Source organism: Polychytrium aggregatum, assembly GCF_025602895.1.
Source record: "Polychytrium aggregatum strain JEL109 chromosome Unknown BJ171scaffold_27, whole genome shotgun sequence".
Classification (NCBI taxonomy): domain Eukaryota; kingdom Fungi; phylum Chytridiomycota; class Chytridiomycetes; order Polychytriales; genus Polychytrium; species Polychytrium aggregatum.
Genome location: NW_026516229.1, coordinates 185431 through 207387, shown reverse-complemented (window position 1 = coordinate 207387; position 21957 = coordinate 185431). Strand labels below are relative to the sequence as shown.

Genomic DNA, 21957 nt, shown 5'->3' with positions numbered 1-21957 from the left:
TCCAGAAGGATTAGCAGATCGTGCAGCTGGTGGACTTGCTCTTGCTGAGGGTGCGGCGGATAAATCGCTTGCCGCGCTTGTTGGTGTCGGTAGGCTGAGGCTCAGGATCCTTGCCGGTGAGACGTTTGATGGCCTTTGGATCGCCAGCATCCGATGCCAACTTGTACCACTCCATGGCCTTTTCGAGGTCGACGGCGCATCCGACGCCGGTTTCGTGGAAATAGCCGACGGCGAACATGGCGCGGGGGAGACGGTGCTTGTCGGCGGCCTTGTAGACCCAGTAGTAGGCATCCGAGTCAGACTGGTCGAGATGGAAGCCGGTGTTTGGGTCGTCGGTGCCGGTCAGGAACCAGCCTCCGAGCTCGAACATGGCCTGTGGACAGAGATATTCCACGCGAGAGGGCGGTCAGTCAGGCGCCAAGCGGAAGCAGAGCGTTTATCCGATGAGCCGGGGGGGCCTGGCCGACAAGGGAGCTTCACAGCATGCTGCTGCTTATCTTCCGCGCGAACGCAGGCAGCCACTCGCAGGCAACGACAATGTCCGCGATTCTGCGATCCAGACAGGGCGCTGCACACATCCGCGAGAGCCAAAGAGGCGCCCGACTCTCACCTCGGGATGGCCGTTTGAGGCGGCGAGCGAGTAGTAGTAGACACTGCGTCCAGGATCGACCGAAACACCAAACTTGGCATACTCGTAAGCCTCGCCCAGACGGTATTGCGCCGCGGTGTGGCCGAGGGCGGCCGCCTGGGTCAGGAGGTTGATCAGATACTCGTGGTCGGTCCAGACGACGTTGTGGACGCCCTGATCGTGGAGCATGGCCAGTTCGTAGAGGGCGTGCGAATACTTTGGGGTGGCGTACTTGGCCGACAACCGCAGCCACTTGACACCGTCACGGGCATTCTTTGCCTGGCCGAGATCGCCGCGGAGTAGCGACATGCCCAAGCGGTACATGGCGCCAGGATGGTTGCTACAGAGGGCACAATGTGAGAAGAGCGTCAGTTCGGAGCCAGAGGGCGTTTGGTTGCATCGCAGTCCGAGGGGGGGGGTGCACACTCACAGCATCGCGGCCTTCTTGTAATTGTGGGCAGCCTTGGACTTGTTGGTGGAAGTGCCGGCGCCTCGCTCGTGGCAGAGGGCAACGTGGTAGATGGACTCGAGATGGTCTTTCTTGGCGGCGGACGAGTACATATTGTATGCCTTGGCGAAGTTGGACTTGTGGGGAGCGGGATCACCAGGGACGCCGCCGATGTAGAGGTTGCCGAGATAGTACTGGATCTCAGGATCGCAATTCAGCGTGATCATGGACTTGAGGGTCTTGACGGCAAACTTTGCATAGTCCGTACGCTTCTTCTGGTCGGGGTGGTGCTGGATGTGGTCGACGATGAACTTGACGGCCTCGAAGCGCTCGCTCTGGCTGAGCTGGCCCTTTTGGAGCTGGGCCACGGTCTCGCTCAGGCGGTTGACGATGGAGGTAGACTGGGCGGCTTCAAGGTTGAGGGTGTCGACGGACAGGGTCGTGGTGTTCTGGGCTTGCGAGTCTGGGCTGGAGACGACGGAGCCCAGGCCGGAGGCGGCAGAGGCTTCGTCTTTGTTGGAAGACAGGGTAGAGCCGGCAGAGTCGTCGCTGCTCTGGGTGAGCTTGGCGTGCGGCTGCGCGGCCATGGCCTGGTCAAAGGACGCAATGCTAGAGGATCTCGAGTAGCCGGTGCCCTCGTCGTCAAAGATGGGCGTCGAGCCACGAGCATGGTCCGCGAGGGCGGCAGCGGCCACCTCGGCCTCGGTGGCTTGGGCGAGCTTGTCGAGGGCCAGCGACGAGTAGCGTTTCTGGTGTTGTGAGAGAGCTCGAGCCAGGTTCATCTTCATCTGCGGCGGGAACATGATTTTGGAGGACATTTCCGAGACGGCGATGGTGCTATCGAGCTGGGCGATGGGGGAGGTCGGCAGCGAGACGGAGTTCTTGAGCGGGTGGCCGCCGTACGAGGCCGTCTGCAGATAGTGGTCCTCGGCGGTCTGCAGAGCCGTGGACATGGCTACAGAGTTGAGCGAGGCAGTGTCGAGGGACGAGCGCCTGGAGCTGAAGGCGTTGACGAGGGGCGATGGGGGAGCGCTCAACGTTGGCGAGACAGGGTCCTCGACGAAAGCGCCGGACAGGATGTGGGGGAGAGGCCTTTCATCGGGGGTTGTTGAGGACATGGCGAGCTGGGAGACGGGCGGTGCCGAGGAGACAGAGGAGGGAGGCGGTGGGGCTGGCGGAAGGGATCCGGGGAAGAGGCTATTGAGCGAGGCTGGGCCTGGACTGTGGTGGAAGGCGACTCTGCTGCAGAAAGCAGGAGCAATCGGATGCGGCGAGCGGGATGGGGGGGGGTGATGAACAGGAGCGATCTGGCTGCGATCTGGCTGCGATAAAGGGTGCAAGACAAGACAGCACCGAGTCCGGGTTGGCTGGTCGAGATCCGTTGGGGCCTGGATGCCGCGAAGGTTTGGGACAGTAACGACCCAAGAGGAGGGAAGATAGGGTAGCCAACGAGCGGGAGCGGTCGAATGTTTATATGCAGGCCGGGGGGGGGGAGCAGACTTGCGCGATGGCTTGTTGTGGTGGATGCGTGCGGATTGTGTCAAGCGGCAACTGAGAAGGTCGCGAAGGTTAGTGGCGTGAGTGCGGTCTGGGCAAGGCCGGTGGGGTGCAGAACCAACATGGAGGAGGATGGGGCATGGGTGTGGGAAAAAAAATACGGTGGCGAGGTCTTTTGCTGGCAGGCCAGAGGATGTGTGCATGCGTGGCCGGCCTGTGACGCCTCGGACGGCTGTTGGTTGTGTTGGCCGCCGTCTCTTGTGCTCGGTGTTGTCGTGCGGGCTTTGGGTGCGGTCTCCTGTGCTGGATGTTGCCGGTGTGTGCCTCGAATGCGGTTGTTGGCGTGCCTCTGGCCTTGTGGCCCGGTGGTGGATGGGCTCGAAAGATATGGCCAACACGGACGCAGGGACCGCGGCGCTGGCCGGTGCGTCCTCGTGGGAAAGGCCGTCGGGCTTGGCCACAGCAGAGCCAAGAGCGCGAGTGCCTTTGTGGAAGGACGCAAGAGCCGGCCTTGGCAAGGAAGGCCGAGGAAGAGCCGCGGACGATCAAAGGGGGACCGAGGAAGGATCAAAGGGCCTCAGACGACCAAGGAACATCCTCCGACCGACAAGGCCTGGCCCCAAAGATAGCCGGCCAAGCATCCCAGATAGCCTGCCAAAAGTCAGAGGAGGAGCACTCACTTATGAACATGTGCCTGCGAGGCAACGGCAGCACCAGGGCTTCTGCGGTCCATACGACGAGCAAACAGGAATCGGTCTGCGGACGGCGGTCCTGCTCAGCACCTTTATACAGCGCACGTTCGTCGGCTGCCAGCAATGGCCTCTGGCGGAGACCAGATGCACGTTGCAGCACCCTTGCCGCCGTCCGATTGCGATTCTGTCGCCCAGGAGACCACACGTCGCTGCCGGATCGCCAAGCACACCAAACAACCCGGCAGCCCGCAGGATGTTTGGATGTCGATGGGCCCGTGGTGCGGCGGCAGTCCGCTGCATTCTGGTGCAGTCGCCCGCACTCGCAGCGACGGTCTCCCCCAAGTCGATTTGAAATGTGCAGCCAGCGCAGTCTCCGTGGTCGACGACCGTGGGAAGGGAATAGACAGCCGAGCGGATTGTGCTGGGCCACGTTGGCGGCTATGAGGGACCAGACCCTAGTTCCCCCTCCCCTGACGATCCCTGCGTTCAGAATCAGTATGCCACAACAAAACAGGGCTGCCGGAGCACTACGGCAGGACCATGGCTGTCGATGCCGCCGACGCCGCATCCACTCCGGCCACACGATCCGAGTCCATCGACGATTTATCGCCCCTCGGGCTCGCCACCACCACCACCACCGCCGCCGCCGCCGCCTTGGCATTGCCCTGTGCCGATTCCTCATTCCTCACGCGTCGGGCGATCTGCCTGGCGCGGCCTGCCAAAACCGAGACGGCTGTGGCTGTGCGTGGAGCCGGATCGAGTGTGCCGGCTCGATCCAGCAGCGCCACCGGGTCTCTGTTTGTTTTGGGCCAAGCGGGCTGATGTTTCTCTGTCCTTCCCTGCGCTTCTCATCGCGGACACAACAGCTTCCGGTCGACATCCACCACGAACGACATCCGCACCACGAACGGCGTCCGCACCGCGAACGACATAGGCCTCGTATAGCGGCGCTCACCACCACGGATATCGACAATCGCCACACCAGCACCACGAAACAACCCATCGCCGCCTGTGTTGCAGACCCTCCCTTCCCTCTGCTCCGGACTCACCGCCCATATTCGCCAGCCAAAGCCGCACCTGCGTCTGTCGAGCACCTTTTCTCCCCGTTATCAGCGACCCATCTGTTCGCTGTGAAGCGTCCTCTGCTTGTCCTGCTCAACTTGCCAACGTCCGTGGATATCGGCTGCCATTCCCGCTGCTCAAGTTACCTGGCCTTAATCCCATCCTGCCCTTTGCAGCCGCAGCTGGAATCTGCCACCTGAATCGCATTCCTTCAACCATCGTCATCTCCATCATCATTATCATCATCATCCGAGAGTTATAGCCATGGCATCGCTCATTGACCTGTCGGATACCCCTGCAAGTGGCTCGTCCGACAGATATTCCTTCCCGGGCTCAATGTCAATGACGACACCCCCAAACTCCAACTGCCCATCTCCCTTCCTATCGTCCAAGCCGCTTACACCCATCAAGCTCCATCCGCAGAGCTCGCAAGACACCCTCGTCAGCCGGTCAGTGTCGTCGTCTTCGTCGTCGCTGCCCAGGATACCGGCTGCGTCTCCACCCTCGTCAAATACGCTGCTGGACTGGTCCTTCGAGCCGATCACCCCAACGGCGGCGCCGCCATCGAAGCACATCCCGTCTCCTTTTTCACAGCCTGGGTCCGCCCATAAGGCTCGGTCTCGTCTCAGCCAGCAACCGGCCCTTGCCAGCAAACCGTCATCGCTTTCGTCTCTGTCGTCGGCCACCATCGCAGCCGAGCCATCGCACCGTCCGAGTTTGCTGGACGATCTCATATCCCCACAATCGAGCCACACCGCGCCATACCCGCCGCTATCTGCCGAAGCCTCCGAGCTCGACCGATTCCTGTTCATCAAGTAACCATCGTTTCAACCCATGCCGATGGGTCTGCTTCTTTTCGCTGGGATGGTGCATTTTTATTCTGTTGTTGCGCTGGGCCGATGCAGCTGCATTTGCTGCTCGTGACATGCCGACCATGCCATGTGTGCTGACACTCATCTGGTTTGATTCGCTGTCCAGAAACATTCTCGCATTCCAGAATTCTATCAAAGGTAACGTCCGCAGTAGCAAGCCGCAGTTGGCACTGAGGGATACCGTCGCGGCCGCTGTTGCCGATCCGCCTGTGGCTCCCATCACGATTGCAGGCATCTTTGTGTTGGCGTGACTGATTGCACTGGCCAACCCCCAGGCTGCGTGCGATCCCGCTGGCTGTGGGTGCGACGCTTCCATCCTGAGCTTCGTCGAGATACGACTGCATTCCGGCGACGCATCACTCATCCGTGCGAGGTCTGCTTCACCCAGAGCAAATCCGCCGCTGCGAAACCGCCAAGCAGGAGCACGGCAAGCTGCGTGCCGAGAACGAGATCCTCTTCAAATACGTCAACAACCTGGCCGCAACGACAGCGAAATGGGAGAAGGACCGCGCTGAGCGGGTGGCCCTGGAGCGACGGGAAGAGCAGGAGCGCGAGGACTGGGACTGAGTGAGTCTCTTGCCTTGGTGATTGCCGGCCTCGATATCGCGGATTGTCTGACCTCGATGTCCCGAATACGGGCCTTGGTGCTTGCGCCCTCCCAAAATGCAGGCACTGCCCGCACTGCCGCTTGGTCCAGCCCACAACAACCTGTGTCTGTCCCTGTGCTTCTGCTGCCTTCTTGGCCTGCGTGGTGGTGTCGCGCCCGCGCTCGGCAAGGACAGCCGCTCTATTCTGTCGAACGTTTCCGTCTTTGTTGTTGGAAATAGAGGACCCCATGATCGCCCCAGCAACGTCTCTTTCCCCCCTCAGCCGAGCACAACAGACGAGCTTGGCTTCGAGGACGCTTTCTGCTCTGGGTGCCCTCTCTCTCCTCCTTCGCTCCGTCTGCAGACGCTCTTCTCTGGCCGTCGCTGCATCTGCTTGACGTCGTCCGCCAGGCCTCTGTCTCTGCCCACCCCTCTCTCTACATCTATGAGTACCCCGAGCTCCATCTCGTACGTCCTCCAGAAGGACTTTGGTGTCGGACCGGCTTTCTATGACCAGTTTGCCTTCCAAAACAGCGGCGTCCCCGGCGGCTTCGCCTATTATGTCGACCGCCCAACGGCCCTCCAGAGCGGTCTCATCAACGGGGCCGTGAGCCCCGTCGGCTCCGCTGCCCTTGCCGGTGGCGCAACCTACCTCTTCACCGACAACCAGACCGTCGTCCCGGCCACCAGCACCGGTCGCTCGGCCATCCGCCTCGAATCCGTCGATAGGTTTGCCCAGGGGCTGTACATCTTTGACGTCCAGCATGTGCCCACAGGCTGCGGCGTGTGGCCGGCCCTGTGGTTCAAAAAGTCGACCAACGCCACGCTCATTGCCGAGATCGACATCATGGAGACCATCAACCAGCGTGACCAGAACCACTACAACATCTACACCGGGCCCGGATGCTACTCGTCGCCCGCCGACCGGCGCAACCAGACCTCGACCATCACGGGCGTCATCTGCGATGGCAACATCCCCAAGCAGCCCGACGTCCCCCTTGGATGCGCCAACAACGACGAGGCCAGCGGCGGCATCGGCGCCCTCTTCAACCAAAACGGTGGCGGTGTCTATGCCCTGAACCTGGACCTCAACCAGCTTGCCATCTACTTCTTCCCGCGCAGCAACATTCCCACGGACATTGCCCAGTCCAAGCCCAACCCCTCCACCTGGGGCGAGCCTGAGGTGTACTTCCCGTTCGACTGCTGCTCGCCAGACTATTTCCAGGACATGACCTTCATCATCGACACCAACTTGTGTGGCTCCTGGCTCTCCAATGCTGCCGATGCGGCTTGCCCGATGACCACGGGAGGCGAGCCCGTCTGCGACGCCTACGTCGCCAACACCCCCTCGGCCTTTGGGGAGGCCTACTGGGCCATCAACTCCATCAAGCTCTACCAGCCCACGGCCCTCACTTCCTTCAACCCCGACACGGCCGTGACCTGTCCTACCGGTGCGATCGTGACAGCGGCCCCACGAACGGGCGTTGCCATGGCGACTGCAAGCCCGATTGCCGTCTCGAGTGCTGCCAGCTCATCGTCCCCGACCACTTCCCCTGGCTCTGCCCCTGCTCCTATTGCAGTCAAGACCTCGGGCGCCCGATCTGCCCACCACGTCGGACTCGCCTCGGTGCTGGTGCTCTCGTCCCTTGTGCTGTCGCTCCTGACGACTCTGATCTAGACTACTACTATCGTTACCGCCAATGCTATTCGTGAAACCGATTGTCCACTCTTTTAAATGGAATATATATATCCATAATCGATAACGGCCATCCACACCGCGCAATCAGGGCAGGGGATACGCAGCTCGGCTTGAATCGTCCGGGACTGCTTCGCCACCTCGAGCAGGTTCACCGCCACCGGAAGTGTGTGCTCATACAGAGGCTGACGGAGTGGCGAACGGAGGCTTCCAATATGCAGCAACATTTATTCCTCAACGAACAGTAGGAACGAGGCTCTAACTCTCAAACGGCACAAAATCCACGAACCAACACACAGTGCCGATGCCGATTGGAGGTGGTCTGCATTCACATGTCCCGAATCTCCCGAATCTTGGATGAGGGGAGGGGAGGCACGGCAAGGCAAGGCTCAGGGACCGATCCCATGGGCGTCGTCACTAACATAGGCTTTACACCAACTTCTTGCTGACAAAGAACTTTTTCAAGTGCGTCAGCTGCCAGGCGCAGGTGAGACCTAAAAGAAACCCAGTTGACAAGAGTGAGGGCGAGCTCACACGACTCTGGCAGGGTCGGAAAGGAGGACACGCAGCACTGGGCCTTGTCACGATCCTGCGAGGGCCTTCCAACCTGGCGGGATACTCACCGAGCACAATCAGCTGAACGACAGTCCAGTAAAAGACGCGACCCTTGACCTTTTCGCTGAGCTGGCGGAATTCAACCTCTCGGTCCTGGTATCAGATGCGGCATTTGTTTAATCGACGCGGCAGAGTAAGATCGGATGGATGCAACACGAACGATGTGACCGTATGCACCACAGCAAAGTCGCGAATGTGGATACATCCTCTCCAATTGGAGTGCACAGTCAAAGCAACAGACATTCCTGGATATGAGCAACCCAACCCACAAAGGGGGAGGAAGGAGGCGTGTTGACCTACCCGCTGGTACTGCTGCTCGCGACGAATGTTGCTGATGCGGTTGTTCATTTCGCGTAGCCGGACAGTGAGCGCTGTGGCGGAGGGTTGGAGAGATGTTCGCGGTGTCAGGCATATACGAGGCCAGGACGATCAGTCCCAAAGATATCAACACTGTCCGGCGGCGGAGGACTATGCGGCGAAATGAGCAAGGTACGGATACGCACCGTTGAGCTTCTCATCCTTCTTTCCATCCTCGAGCTTGTGGGTGGGATCGCCAAACATCAGCTCAACGTAGAGTCGCTGGAGGAAAGGAAGCACACGAGATGTATGGTCAGTCGGGAAAGGCAAGGTAAGACAAGGCAAGACAAGATAAAAACTGAGCAATAGCCATGCCGCGGCAACATACGGTCTTGATGCTGTTGAACCAAGTGGTCGAGTTCTGGGAGCTAGATGGGTTTTGAGCCGAGGTCATTATCGGGTGACAGGTGGGTCAGAGGCAGCTACGCGAGGCTGAGGCTTGATCGTTTGCCATGCGCACACAACAATGGATCCCATGAAATACGGATCCAGCATTGATCCAGAGTGCTGGAGCATCCACAACTCACAAGCAGAGGTGGTGCTCGCCCGACTCGGTGGTGGTGAAGGAGAAGCGACCCTTGTGGCCGGCCTTCTGGTTGACGATGGCGTGGCGAGTGGCCAGATCCTGGAGAATGCGAGAGCAGGCGCTGCTGAGTCAGAGGGCTGAGCGTGGCAGGATGCGGAGGTAATCGAGCAAGTAGGCGAGTCCAGAGAAGGGCATTTGGCCAGTTTGATCAGGCACGGGGCAAACAACAGAAGCCCAAGTCGCTCCTGCGCATCTGGTTGCCGAAACCGGTGTTGATAGGCAAGGCGAAAGCGATGGTTGGCCGCTGTCGCCATTGCGCAAATTAGGTGCTTACTTCGACAAAGATTTGGATGCCGACGGCAGCGTTTTCTTGGTAGCTCTGGGTCTCCTCGCCCCAGGTCTCGGACTTGAAAGAGCCGATGACGTTCGAGTCGGCAGGGAGTTCCTCGACAAAGCACCGCATATCGGCGCCGTCGAGGTAAAAGTGGAGGGCATGGACGTACGAGACGGCCAGCACAATGGCCAGGAGGGCGGTGATCCAGGACGATCGGTGGTGCATGACTGCTCGCAGCTCGGGGAGGATTCCACCAGCCGGGACGGGATGGGATGCGGTGGGCGGTTGGGGCGATGGTGGAAAGCGGCAGCAAGAACGCCCAAGGCGGCGACGAGGCAGGAAAGCAAGCGAGCGGGCGGGCCAATCGGCGCGTCCCAGCAAACCCTGGGGGGAGGGGTGTGCCAGGGGCGGGCGAGCCCTTGCCCTGCATCGGTGGCTCGATCCAACACAGTGGCTCGATCCGATCGTGTGCCGCTGTGCGCGCCTTTGGCCGGAAATGGCTGGTGGACGGGGCAGCGATTGGCCGGCGGCGCGTCCGCACCGGCTTGTGCGCGGCCTGTGCGCGGGACGAGCTGCGCGTGTGTCGATAGTGCCGAGCGCACTGTTCTGTGTCGAGTGTGCTGTGCGTCCCTGAGCGCGCCACAGTACAGCGGCAGCAGCAGCTTGGCGGCGCGGCTGCACAGAGCGACACTGTCCATGCCCCCATGTCGCACACACACACACGCCTGCCCAGGACCCGCGACTTGCTGTCCCGCTCGGCTGCCTGCCCGCCCCGCCCCCTGGCATCCCTCGATATGGCGACGGAATGTCTGTCTGCGCCTGGTTGCGCCGTGTCGAGAAATCCAGCTCCATCGAAATCAGCCCAGTTGCCTGCCGAGAGAAAAGCGTCCGTCGAGCGTTCTCCCTGCCCCCATCCTTCCATCCATCTGCCCATCTGCCCATCCTAGTCAGCCCGTGTCACCTCCGGCCGAGATCTCCCACTAGTAGAGCATTCCAGACAAGCAAAAGCACCCATCATGACTGTCGATAAGCCCATTGAAACCCCCGTCCCCGAAGTCGAGGCTGCTGCCAAGGAAGCCGCCGTCGCTGCTGCTGCCGCTGCCGCTGCCGCCACCGCCGTGGCTGTCGATGAGAAGCCCAAGGTCTTTGTCGGCAACCTGCCTTTCCAAATCACTGCCGAGGAGCTGAAGGAGTTTTTTGGCAAGTCTGGAAATGTGTAAGTTGGTGGGGGTGGGCATGTCCCGCTCTCCATTGGCTGCTGCGACCCCCTCCTGTGCTGTGCTCTCTTGGCCGCTGGACCACATCTCTCCCATGGCTGCCTTCGCTCCTCTCCCCGTGCACACGCGCTCTCGACATTCTCTCCCGTTATCATCTCGCAGCAGATCTGCCTCCGTTCAGGCCACACCTCGCATCGCCTCGCCTCCTTCCTCCTCCTCCCTCTCTCTTACGGGTGGCGGCTCAAGGGTCGACGAAGGCAGCAGATGAGACAGCTGAGCGACCCGCAATAACACAAGACAAACCGACTCTTCTACTCAGATGCTGAGCAACCCCTTTTTGGATGTCAGTTGATCAACCTCCGACACCTTCGACCAGCGACACGGATCGCAGTCCAGCACCGCCAAGAACCGACCTCGAAAGCTGCTGGCACCCCGTGCGTCGTTGGGATGGCGTGTCCCCTGGCCTGTTGCTCGAATCCTTTCGCCTCGACTCAACTCGACCTGATCCGATCCGATCCGACTCGATCCGCCTCCCGCTGTCTCATCTGCTGCCTTGATCCGACCCTGGGCCCGTCAGCCAATTCTCTTGCCACTGACGACCGATGGACTAGACTCCTGTGGTCGGTCGGTCTGGAACGCGCTTATCTGACCGTCGCCTCGTTTCCATGCCCTCCGATCGCGCAGCGTTGACGTGAGCATCATCACTCGTGGCACTCGTTCTCTGGGCTATGGATTCGTCTCGTTCGAGACCGAAGAGCAGGCCAAGGTCGCCGCCGAGGCTCTCAACCAGACCGAGCTCCAGGGCCGCCCCGTCAACGTCCAGGTTGCCCGCCCCCAGCAGCTCACTGGTGAGCCTCGCCCTGCTCGCTCTCGCAGTGGTCGCGGAAACGCTCGCAAGCGCTCTGGCCGCCGTCCCAACGCCCCCACGGTTGGCGACGAGTCGAACGATGCCGATGCCAAGGCCGATGGCGAGACCAAGACCGATGGTGACGCCGCCAAGGCAGCTGCCCCCGCCGATGCTGCCGCTCCTGCCGATGGCGCTGAGCGCACCCGCAGCACCCGCCGCCGCAACCGCAAGGTAAGCTCCCCCTCCTCCATGTGTCGCAGTCAACAACAAATCGCCTGTGGGGAGTGTGTGGTTGTGTCCAGCTCCCTTGTGCGGGTATGGCTGTGGCTGTGGTTGTGGCTGTGGTGGTCGCATAGCGATCCAACATGATCTGGATACAAATGGTGCTGACGCTAGTGGCCAACGGTGGTACAATCCTCCTGTAGCCCAAGACCCCCAAGCCTGCTGCTGAGGGCGAAGATGCTGCTCGTGTCGACGATGACGCCGACGAGACCCCCAAGAACGCTGACGGCACGGGTGCTACCAAGATCCGCAGCCACCGCAGCCCCCGCAAGACCCGCTTCCCCAAGAAGCGCACCCCCGCTCCTCTCGACGGCCCGGCCTCGCCCACGACCATCTTTGTTGCCAACCTGCCCTTCAAGGTCACCGACAGCGATCTGAAGGAGATTTTCCAGGGCTACAAGGTCGTTTCGTCGCATGTTGTCAAGCGACCCTCCGGCACCAGCCGTGGCTTTGGCTTCATCGAGGTCGAGAGCGAGTCGGAGCAGCAGCGCATCCTTTCGGAGCTCAAGAACGTTGTTGTCGACGGTCGCGAGCTGCTCATCAAGGTTGCCCTCGCCCACCAGATCCCCCCCGCTACCAAGACCGGTGATGCCGAGGCCGAGCCTGCTGCTGCCGATGCTGCCGCGGCCACCGCCACTGCCTAAGAGCACTCCTCACGCCAAATGATGAAGAATAACGCAGTTCACCCCAGGCGTTCGAGACCAAGACCCGGGCCTGTCATGTGGACTTGGACAGGCCTGCGTGCAAATAACGCTTCTTTGGGAGGGAAGAAAGACGACTTGATCTGCAGAGAGAGAAGATGGTGAGGAGGACTTGCGGTGGGGGGGATTTTGATTGTTTGCGTGCTTTGCGGCGGTGGCTGGTGAGTGGGTTAGATGAGCTGTTTGCGACATGAAAAGGGACGCAGAGCCTCCGCTTCTCGGGTGGGGCGTATCCTGACAGGGATGGATGCCCTGAACTCGGAAGGTGCGGAGCTCTCTGGCCCCGGACTGTTTTTCTCCGTTCTGTTTCGTTCTTTGGATTCCTGAAGTAATCTGTCATCCATCTGGCTATTTGTTACTTTTTTTTGGCTCTTTTGGATTTCCTCTGCGCCTCTCGTCATTCTGTAAATACATTCGCTTTGTGCTCTCCCGAACCCTGGTCCGCTTGCAGCAGCATCGGCGGAAAGGTGCGGGGATCCAGGCTCGACGGTCGCAGGTCTGGACGCTGGCGGTGCGTCGTCGGGGTGGGCGATTGCCGCTCGACAGAGCGTCGCTGGATTCCTCTGCTGTCCGGCTTGAGTTGTGGCATCGTCCAGCAAACCCTCTGGCAAGTGCATCCTGGTCGGATCTGCAACCCAAGTCGGGGCGCGGGAGCAACCTTCATGTCCTGGCCATGGCGGCCGGCCCCTTGTCGCGGCGCAGGATGCGACAGTGACCCTGGGCTGAACCTTGCCGAGTCTGTCCAGCGGGTCATGCCCCACCCGGCGAATGGACGAGCGTGCGAACAGACAGACAGGTGAGCAGACACATGAGCGAGGCTGCAGACCGATGAATAGTGCAAGTATCCGAAGCACCGACATGGGCTGTGTCTCCCGCTGTTCAGGCCGCTGCCCAGGCCGTTGCTATGGAAGCATTCGGTTCCCACACACATGCACACCACACCCACACCGAACTAACGACACATCCACTCTGCCGACACTCTGCCGACACTCTGCCGACACTGTTGGCGACTCATCCACACCAGCAACATCTCACCATACACCTCTCGCCCAGAGCCACACTCATCTCGCTGCTGCCCCTCGGCCCGCCGAGACTCTCCGCCCGCCTCGCCCGCCCGTTCGCACCACCCCAGGCACAATGACGCAAGACAAGCCTTTGGCCACCACCCCGTGCCGCGGCCCGTCCTGCTCACGGCCAAAACAAACAATTGCGCCCTCTCCCCCAAAGGTCCCCGCTCGTCCTGGCCCCCAACTTCCGCCTCGTCCTGCAGTCGTTGCAGTCCTGCCCAGGAGACACCCCAGTCTCTCCCCCCCTTCCTCCTTCGCCTTTGACCCTCCCCTTCGCCCTTGGCTCCCCTTCGTCGTCCCCTTCCCGCTAATCCCCTCGCTCCTTGCACTCGAGCTCATTTGTGACCACCCCTGCGTTTCTGTAATCGTGTCTGTAGTTGCACCTCCCCCCTCCCTTTCGTTGCCGCCACCTCCTGCACGTCTTGATCCGTTTCCGCCCCTCGGCCTGCCCTCCTGTCTTGTCCTTCTTCCTCTCCTGTCTGGATCGTCCCGGTCTTACTCGCGGCCGTCCAACCGCATCCCCGTCAGCTTTCTCAGTCTTGGCACCCCATCCGCCGGTTCTCTCCTATTGCTCTCCAGCTCAAACGACATACCCAACCGCATCCTCTCCGGCTATCGTCTTACCCGTCGCCGGCGCTGCTGTCTCTGTCTGCTGTCTTCATCGTTTGGCTACCCAAGGTTCCTTCGTCCCAGTTCCATGCCGACCTTCAGAGTCCTGATTTGATCCCCCCCCCTTCCTTCGTCCCACACTCCCCTCCCCATTCCTGTTGCCACCACACTCTCTGTTATCTTTCCTTCTGGTCTGGCCCACCACGAGTCGCCACCTCTCGCACGGCTCCTGCCCTGATATCCCTGCCTGCCGTCCTTGGGTGTGCGTGTTTCGTCTTGCCGTCGCCTTCCCTGCATCCGGATCCGTTGCCAAAGCCCCAGTCCCTCATACACAGAAAAAGAAAACCCTGGCCCTCTCGCTGGCTGCATTGCCACCCCCAAATCTGCCTGTCTTGCCAGTCCCTTGACCCATATCCACCAGCGATAGAGCTGTCACTCACTCGCCGCGTGTGATCGCTCTTAATTCATCGCTCGCCACAGCAATAAAAGTGCCAGAGGAGCCTCAAGGAACAGCACGAACCAGCGGTATCAACCCATCGATCAACTGCCTGTCCGTTTATCCCGAGCCCTGTCCCGAGCCCTGTCCCGAGCCCTGTCCCGAGCCCTGTCCCGAGCCCATCTTCCCTCAGTATCAAGCCTGAACCGTGGCTCCTCCAGCTTCTCAGTCCTCAACCGACCGCACCCGGCCCTCCGCCTCCCCTCACGTTCATGTTCCAGAAACAGCTCCAATCCACCGCCATCGCCTCTCCGCAGGATCTCCGTGACCCCCCGAGCATCCACCACAATCCTTCCCATCGCTCCCACCTCAACTGCTTCGTTCTTGCGGCCTATGACTCTATCCCGGATCCGGTGCTGATCATCTACGTTGGCCGTCGTGGAACGGGCCAGCCCTCGGTCCTCCATGCCAACTCGGCGGCCATCAAGGCCCTGAGTCTACCCTCGCTCAACGTCCAGCCTACTTCAGCCTCCTCTCGCTCCCGTCGAACGTCCTTGGTTCATGAGCCGCCAGCTGCCCAACCCCTCGCCGGCCTCGCCAGACCCGCCGGCGATCAGCACAGCTGGCTTGCCATAGACACACGCCCGTCGCTGCTTTCAGGCTCGCTTTTGGCCGATCGCCTGGGCCCCTATGCCGCCGTGGTCTCGTCCACATCGTCGTCGTCGTCGTCATCGCCGTGGCCGCACCTCCAGCTCGAGGACCTGCTGCCAGATCTTCGCATCGACGTCCGTCCCGGTGGCAAGTCGCGGGCCCGGACCCTCCGGGTCTTTCCAGAGTCCGGCGTCCTCACGGCGTATCCCCTCGATCGCTCGGCTCCCTTCCAGGTCCATTTTTCATACGGCGTTCTCCCTCCCGAGGCCCTGGTTTCGTCTCAGTCCTACGGTCCCTCGGGCTCAGATTCGGGCCTGGTTCCAAGCGGCTCTCCGAAACTCAAGCTGCGGTCCCAGGACTGCCTCGTCCTGACGCTGAAACAAATCACCGCGATCTCGTCGCTGCCCTCGCAGTCGTCCATCCTCAAGTCGCGGTTCCGCAGCGAGTTCAAGGTGCTCTCGGTTATCGGCAAGGGCGGCTTTGGTGTCGTCTGTCGGGCCCGCAACGTTATTGACGGCCAAGAGTACGCCATCAAGCAAGTCAAGCTCAACTGCAGCTGGGTCGAGTTCTCTCTCTCGTCTTCCATCGAGAGCGACTCGGCAGTACCAACGCCGTCGTCCTCGTGCCGCGGGCATCGACGCACTCGCTCGGGCCTCTCCGAGTCTGACCACCGGCTGCTGAGGGAAGCCAAGACCCTGGCCGTCCTCTCGAACCACCCAAACGTCATTCGCTACTATAACGCTTGGGCCGAGCCGACCGAGGACGATCTTTTCGAAAACTACCGCAGCCAGCTCGAGGGATCCAGCACCGGGCGATCCGATTCCTTCTCTGATGACAACGACGATGACAGCGACGCCGACGACAGCGATGACGGCGACGAGGATGACGACAGCACCGATGGGCCCGCAACGCGATACAAGAATCGCCGTGACGACGATGACGGATATGGCGATGATTATGACGACGACGACGACAGCGCCCATGTTCCGGACGACACAGACTCTCACCATTTTGACTTTGGCCGCCGTAGCCTCAAGCGCTTGGACGCCGGTCTCCGCTCTCAGGTCGAAGAGGACCCTGACGATTTTATCTCGTTCCGAAACGACTCCAATTCAAGCCTCGCCAGCATGCACACGGCCCTGACCTCGAACGTGTCCGTAGCGATGGACCGGCCTCTATCCACGGTCCCGCAGGCGCCCGGCCAAGCTCCAAGTGCACCGCAAACCATGCAACGCCGCCACGACGAGTTCTCACCGCACAGCCACCGCCAGCGCTCGCGATCCAGCCCTGGGCAGCGCACCACGCTGTTCATCCAAATGCAGCTGTGTCCATATAGCGATCTCCGCAAATGGATCGACAGTCGCAGCGAGGTTGATTCGCGTGCAGCACTGCTGATTCTGAAGCAAATCGTCGAGGGGCTGATCCACATCCACTCGCAAGGCGTCATCCACCGCGACCTCAAGCCCGAAAACATCTTCATCCACGACGACCACGTCTTTCTCGGCGACTTTGGTCTGGCCAAGAGCATCACGGACTACGTTGTGGTCGAGTCGCCCGACAGCAAAGACAGCGCCCTTCCTGCCAGCGGCAACCACGGAACCTACCTCTACATTGCGCCCGAGATCCTCAAGTCCCAGGTGTGCACGACCAAATCCGACATCTACTCCCTGGGAATCATCCTTGTCGAGATGTTCCACCCGTTCTCCACGGGCATGGAACGCGCCCGCACCCTCGACCAGCTCAAATTTCGTGGCGATCTGCCATCCCAGATGCGGGAACAGTTCCCGATGCAGGCTCAGCTGGCCATGCGGCTTCTCCAGCCGGAGCCATCAGATCGACCGTCGGCCTTGGAGCTGCGCGATGCGCCAGAGCTCGGTTCGCTTGAAGAAAGCGTCTCGGACGTTAACACCAACGTCGAGAGAATCGATCGGTCTTGCAACGGCCCATCGACTCGCCCGCCGCACTTTGACTTTGACACCGAGTCCGAGTCTCGATCTTCAGGGCTGTCGCTGGCCTCGCTCGCCTCGCTCGCGACGGAACCGACGGATGTGCAGGCTTTGGCCTTCCGCAGCTGCACCGATGAAACAAAGTGCACGGCTCCATCAAGCGCCAATGCCGATGGGTCGTCAGCATGCCAATCTGTCCCAAAAGGTGTCTCGAGTCGAGCCGGCCGTCTCTCGGCGTCTCCTGCCTTGACCCGAGTGAGTCTTTCCTCTGGCTGGGATACCGAGCTCGACGACTCTCTCGGACCCATACCATCGGCCGCCAAAAAGGCATCCTCGGCCAGCCTCACCAAGTCCCGGCCCGTCCTTGACGAAGAAATGACCTTTTGTTTGGACGAAGATCTGCCGCCGGCCGACAGCATTCCCATCGCCTCTGCCGACAGTGCTGCAAGGTCATCTGCCGCCATGGCAACAGCTGCGGTCGGGTATCGCAGCACCGCAAACATGCTTGAGCACACGTATCTCACGCCTGCCCGAGACCGATCGTCGCTTCGCAGCCCAACCGAGTATCCGTCGAGCTTGGATGCCGGTGCGTACCGAGGTGGTCTACGGGCCTGTCATTCTCTTTCGTATCTCGAGTCCAAGGGTAGCTCGTGGAAATGCAGCCTAAACGGTTCGGATGGGTCTTTGTGGATGGGTAAGTTGGACAAGGATAGCGGGTGTGTGGTTGGAATGGAGCCAGGACGCTTCGGATGTTACCGATCGGCATGGGAGCGCACGGTTTGGGCTGAAACCCGTCCGTGGCCTGCCTCCTACTTGCTGGCTCTATCTCGCCTTGGCGCCATTTGGATTGCCCCATCTGCAGTTGTCTAATCCCGTGCTGTATCTCTACAACTGCCCACGTCTACTCCTGCATGTGCACTCCTGCATGTCGTCCCAATAGATGAGGCTCGGCCAGATGCACGGCCAGATGCACGGCCAAGCGATACGCCGGCCAGGCTCCCAGCCGGGGCTCCGGGGCAGTCAACATCAGGCATTTTCTCCTTCTGGAGTCTGTTTCGGGGCACCTCAGCCAGTCCAGCGGACCCACCCATGGCTCCCGATGAACTTGGTCCTGCGAGCTATTCCCCCGGGACGCACAAGAATCTGCCAACACCGCCGTACGGGTCGCTTCTGTCGCCAGCGGGGCCTCAAGCCATTGCCGTTCCACCAGCAACTATACCCGTCGTCTCAAACACACCTCATCGATCACGCTCGCTCTCGCTCTCACTCTCGCACTTTATGCCGTTCTCGAGCATGGGTGGCCACGCCTCCGGCATATTTTCGGCCCGAGCCAATGCAAGCGTGCTCTCGACTCCCCCTCCGTCATCACACCCGCAAATGCCCGGTGGGTATAATCCTGTCGCGCTCTCTCCCTCTGCGGCACCGTGCTCCAAGTCGGTTCCCGCGCAGAACCCACACGCCGAGCCAGGCGTGGAGCTGGACGAGCGCGAGAAACGCATCCGCCAACTCGAGGCCGACGTCCAGCACCTGGTCAAGAAGCTCGAGGTCATGACCGAACGTAACTGGGAGCTCGAGCATCAAATCGAAGCCGTCGTGGCCTCATCGCTGAGCACCTCGCCCTTTGGCAGCCTCCGCAGCGGTCCCAAGTGATTGGCTCTCAACCAACGCCAACATCGATTCGCAGAATATCAAGTGGAGCGTGCAGCTCTTGCGAGCCGCGCCGCATCAACATGCAATCGGGCGGCGCTGAGTCTTTCCTTCAAGCATCCATGTTACAGAAGGCGACATCCCCTCCTCGAGGAAACGCAGTTCCTCCGATACCACAGACATGTCCGGCCGCTTGAAGCATCGCCGCTGGTGTCGCGGACACATCTCTACTACAATATTGGCCCCCAAGCAATCTTCCGTAAGGCTGCCCTCCCTCGATCCGTCCCCCCCTACTTGTCGAAACCGATCTCAAATACCAACCTGTGTTACCCGTTTCCTTCTCTCCAGCAACCTTCACTATGTCGATATTGATCTGCGTTCCGATTTCGCCTCACCCTCTCTTTGCTTCTCCTGCAATGTGAATTCTTCCATTTTTCTCTTTCCACCTTTCCCGTCTTCTTTTCCTTGATGATCCGGTTTCTGTATTTAACGCCATAACTCTACCATAGCCGCATTGATCTGTGGCCGTTCCTTTCATATCCGGATGACATTTTTTTGGGGGAGGGAGGAGCCTGGAGGATGGAAGTTGATATCAATATTGGTTGAATGGGAAAGTCTGGATTTGGAGTCAGTCACTACTTTCGCCTCCCCTCCCCCCTTGCTTTGATCGGATGGAGCGAGCCTTGTTCCCGCTATAATCGCAACAGGCCGACTCGCCTTGTATCCAAGCTCCATCACTCTTTATCCGCATCTCTCCTGTACTTTTTGGGCTGTCATTGCTATCACTATTCCAAAAATAAAACAGAACGTCCTGTTTTGTTGTTACCTGTCACCTTTTTTTGGTGGGAAGGATTGAGAATACACACCCACACCCACCCATACCGGCTGTCTAGAGCAGGGGAGGCGCTTCTTGTCCTCGCCTTCGTATTTTACCATCGAGGGTATAAGCAATATACGCACAATCTCTCGTTGCGAGGGGGGGGGAAAGGCCACTGAAATGCCAGGGCAACGATGGCCCCCTATCCCAGGTGTATTGGGAAGAGTCTTCTTGGAGACAACAGCGGTCGACAGTCTGGATGAGGAGTGGTCTAGGCACTTGTGACAACAGGAATCTCGGGCCGACCCAGTTCCGATGTGATTCGGGAGACGATGGCCTGGAGCGACGCTTTGGTTGGATGAGGGACACCTTTCATGGGGTACTCCATACCGGACGCCTTCCACTATGAGATTCAAGATTCGATTTGGTTTCCATCGCCGTGCCCGTGGAAGCGGTGGCCATCGCCGGCAGTATGAAGCAAGATTGGATGTCGGGGGAAAGGGATTAGTGGCATGAGCGTGTGGGCAGAGAAGGGGCCAGCACATCACTCCCCTCACACCATTGTCGATGACACCTTACCTTATATTCTCCAAGAGTATGATACGGCAAAATCTCGATGCGCTCCAGGGTTGTGGAGGACTTGCAGAGCGCTATGAGGCCCTCGATATCCTTGTCCTTGTCGGTGTAGCCAGGCACCAGCACATAGCGACACCACCACGGCTTGTTCAGCCGCTCGAGTTCCTTGATGAACTGCAACATGCGCTCGAGACGGACCAGCTGTGTGATCTTGTGGTATTGCTCGGGCTCGGTATGCTTGACGCAGAGCAGGACGAGATCGGTGTGTGGGAGCACAGTGTCCCAGGCATGATGGGAACCCTGGCCCGTGGTTTCGATGCAAGTATGGAGGCCGAGGTCCTGCAACGGCGATAACGGAGGAAGGAAGGAGAGCATCCAAAGTGGTCAGACAAGATACATAGGCCAAGTTGGATCCGAGACGGCTGCGTCGAATGATTTGTACAGGATATGCCAAAGCATGATCCTCCATGCGACGAGTGGGGCGCTCCTCATCCAAACACCTTACTTTCTTCATGGCATAAAGAACGCTCGCCACAAAATCAGTGCTGGACGAGCGGATCGCCGCCCGAGATGGTGACGCCGCCGTGGCCGACAGAATGCTTGTAAAACGGCTGCAGTTTGCGAGCCCGCTCGACGAGGTCATGAACTTTCTGAAAGCCAACAGGAAGAGGCAGCGGGGTCAGAGGGGAGATGGTGCATGAATGCCACTCAGCAGAAAGTGCGGCGGAACATGGGCAGGATTCGAAGAGAGCCTCGCCGTCGGCGCCGGCTTGAACACTCCAGAGCCAACACAAAACTGAGCCCTCGCTTTCCCGGCCGCCATGACGCAGATGCAATCAGATTATCGCTATTCAGTCAACTCTGATGCCGGTTCGTCCCTCTCGCTATCTCTCGTTTTGTGGGTCGAACTCGATCCAATACGATGTGCTCACCTGGACTGTGGCTGCCTTCTTGATCTCCCAGGTGTCTGGGTTTTCGCAATACAGACACCGGGCCGGACATCCTGTGACAAAGATCAAGAATCGGTTTCCGGGCCCCTCCAGGGTGCCGAGGCTCTCGGTCGAATGCACGTATCCCTCGACATTCTGATAGTCGATTTTGGATGGATCGAAGGGCGGAACAGGGCGGGCATGGTGGTCGCGGTGGCACTCGGCGGTGGAGAGGGAAGAGTGGAAAGCTGCCAAACCCAGCGCAGCTGGCTTCAGCAGCGGTCCAAGGCGGGGCCCGGATAGGTGCAGCATTGACGGTGTTGAGTATGGCTGGCTGATAGGAGCCGTGGATGGAAGTCGGGCGATGGCACCGGGATAGGCGCTGACGAGAGAGCGGGTTTGAATGGATCGGGCGGTATGGAGAGCCGCACACGAGAGAGCGGCGGTGGCCCGGATCGACAGGATGGCTGCCGAATGGGCACCAGCAGCGACGGGTGCGAGCGGCAGTGGATGGATCAGAGACATTGCAGCAGAGGAATCGGGCTGGCGAGGGACTTGCGGACGAGATGAGGAGGATGGTCTTGGCCGGGATGGGATGGGATGGGTTGGGAGTTTATACTGTCGCTGATGGAGTCGGAGACGAGCGAAAGCAGCGGTGCACTGTGATCTCGATGGCGCCTTGGATGTCGATGTCGATGTCGATGTCGATGCTGATGCTGGTGGTGTCGGGATCGGATGCGACGGCAAGTGGGATCGGATCAGCCGAGGACGCGTCACGGTGGCTCACGGTGAGTCGGCAGGGCAGCTGACGGGCGCGTGGTCGCGTGGTCGGTGCAGCGCAGAGGACATTTGGCCATCGCAGTTCACCACGCCGATGCAGTGTCGATGTGGTATCGATATGTGTTCTCGGCCGGCGCT

General features: G+C 60.2%; 8 protein-coding genes across 8 annotated transcripts; 5 read left to right on the top strand and 3 right to left on the bottom strand.

Annotated features, from left to right (window-relative positions):
- Nucleotides 1–10: 10 nt before the first annotated feature.
- On the bottom strand, nt 11–1663 carry BJ171DRAFT_425894 (uncharacterized protein; the record flags this gene model as incomplete). Its single annotated transcript, XM_053107744.1, has 3 exons — nt 11–373; nt 611–968; nt 1059–1663. The coding sequence occupies 3 exons, from the start codon at nt 1661–1663 to the stop codon at nt 11–13; spliced, it is 1326 nt and encodes a 441-aa protein (XP_052965064.1).
- Nucleotides 1664–4112: 2449 nt separating this feature from the next.
- BJ171DRAFT_511460 (uncharacterized protein) lies at nt 4113–6050 on the top strand. The gene is made up of 3 exons (XM_053111586.1): nt 4113–5142; nt 5306–5337; nt 5588–6050. Exons 1-3 carry the CDS (start codon nt 4592–4594, stop codon nt 5764–5766), a joined length of 762 nt encoding a protein of 253 aa, XP_052965063.1. The 5' UTR covers nt 4113–4591; the 3' UTR covers nt 5767–6050.
- Nucleotides 6051–6068: 18 nt separating this feature from the next.
- BJ171DRAFT_600426 (uncharacterized protein) lies at nt 6069–7513 on the top strand. The gene has a single exon (XM_053115012.1). It carries the CDS (start codon nt 6232–6234, stop codon nt 7462–7464), a length of 1233 nt encoding a protein of 410 aa, XP_052965062.1. The 5' UTR covers nt 6069–6231; the 3' UTR covers nt 7465–7513.
- A 163-nt stretch (nt 7514–7676) lies between these two features.
- BJ171DRAFT_511458 (emp24/gp25L/p24 family/GOLD-domain-containing protein) lies at nt 7677–9622 on the bottom strand. The gene is made up of 7 exons (XM_053111585.1): nt 9315–9622; nt 8982–9079; nt 8783–8822; nt 8601–8676; nt 8398–8468; nt 8106–8190; nt 7677–7976 (listed from the first exon to the last, which is right to left on the bottom strand). The coding sequence occupies exons 1-7, from the start codon at nt 9537–9539 to the stop codon at nt 7912–7914; spliced, it is 660 nt and encodes a 219-aa protein (XP_052965061.1). The 5' UTR covers nt 9540–9622; the 3' UTR covers nt 7677–7911.
- Nucleotides 9623–10101: 479 nt separating this feature from the next.
- BJ171DRAFT_511457 (uncharacterized protein) lies at nt 10102–12795 on the top strand. The gene is made up of 3 exons (XM_053111584.1): nt 10102–10530; nt 11216–11609; nt 11804–12795. The coding sequence occupies exons 1-3, from the start codon at nt 10331–10333 to the stop codon at nt 12302–12304; spliced, it is 1095 nt and encodes a 364-aa protein (XP_052965060.1). The 5' UTR covers nt 10102–10330; the 3' UTR covers nt 12305–12795.
- Nucleotides 12796–13342: 547 nt separating this feature from the next.
- Nucleotides 13343–14449, top strand: BJ171DRAFT_157530 (uncharacterized protein). Its single transcript, XM_053105847.1, has one exon. The coding sequence runs from the start codon at nt 13499–13501 to the stop codon at nt 14150–14152; it is 654 nt and encodes a 217-aa protein (XP_052965059.1). The 5' UTR covers nt 13343–13498; the 3' UTR covers nt 14153–14449.
- Nucleotides 14450–14745: 296 nt separating this feature from the next.
- Nucleotides 14746–18720, top strand: BJ171DRAFT_476204 (uncharacterized protein; the record flags this gene model as incomplete). The annotated part of the gene is made up of 2 exons (XM_053108821.1): nt 14746–17764; nt 18011–18720. The coding sequence occupies 2 exons, from the start codon at nt 14746–14748 to the stop codon at nt 18718–18720; spliced, it is 3729 nt and encodes a 1242-aa protein (XP_052965058.1).
- A 1085-nt stretch (nt 18721–19805) lies between these two features.
- BJ171DRAFT_583459 (uncharacterized protein) lies at nt 19806–21564 on the bottom strand (the record flags this gene model as incomplete). Its single annotated transcript, XM_053114247.1, has 4 exons — nt 19806–19937; nt 20114–20449; nt 20662–20760; nt 21043–21564. The coding sequence occupies 4 exons, from the start codon at nt 21562–21564 to the stop codon at nt 19806–19808; spliced, it is 1089 nt and encodes a 362-aa protein (XP_052965057.1).
- Between the last annotated feature and the right edge of the window lie 393 nt (nt 21565–21957).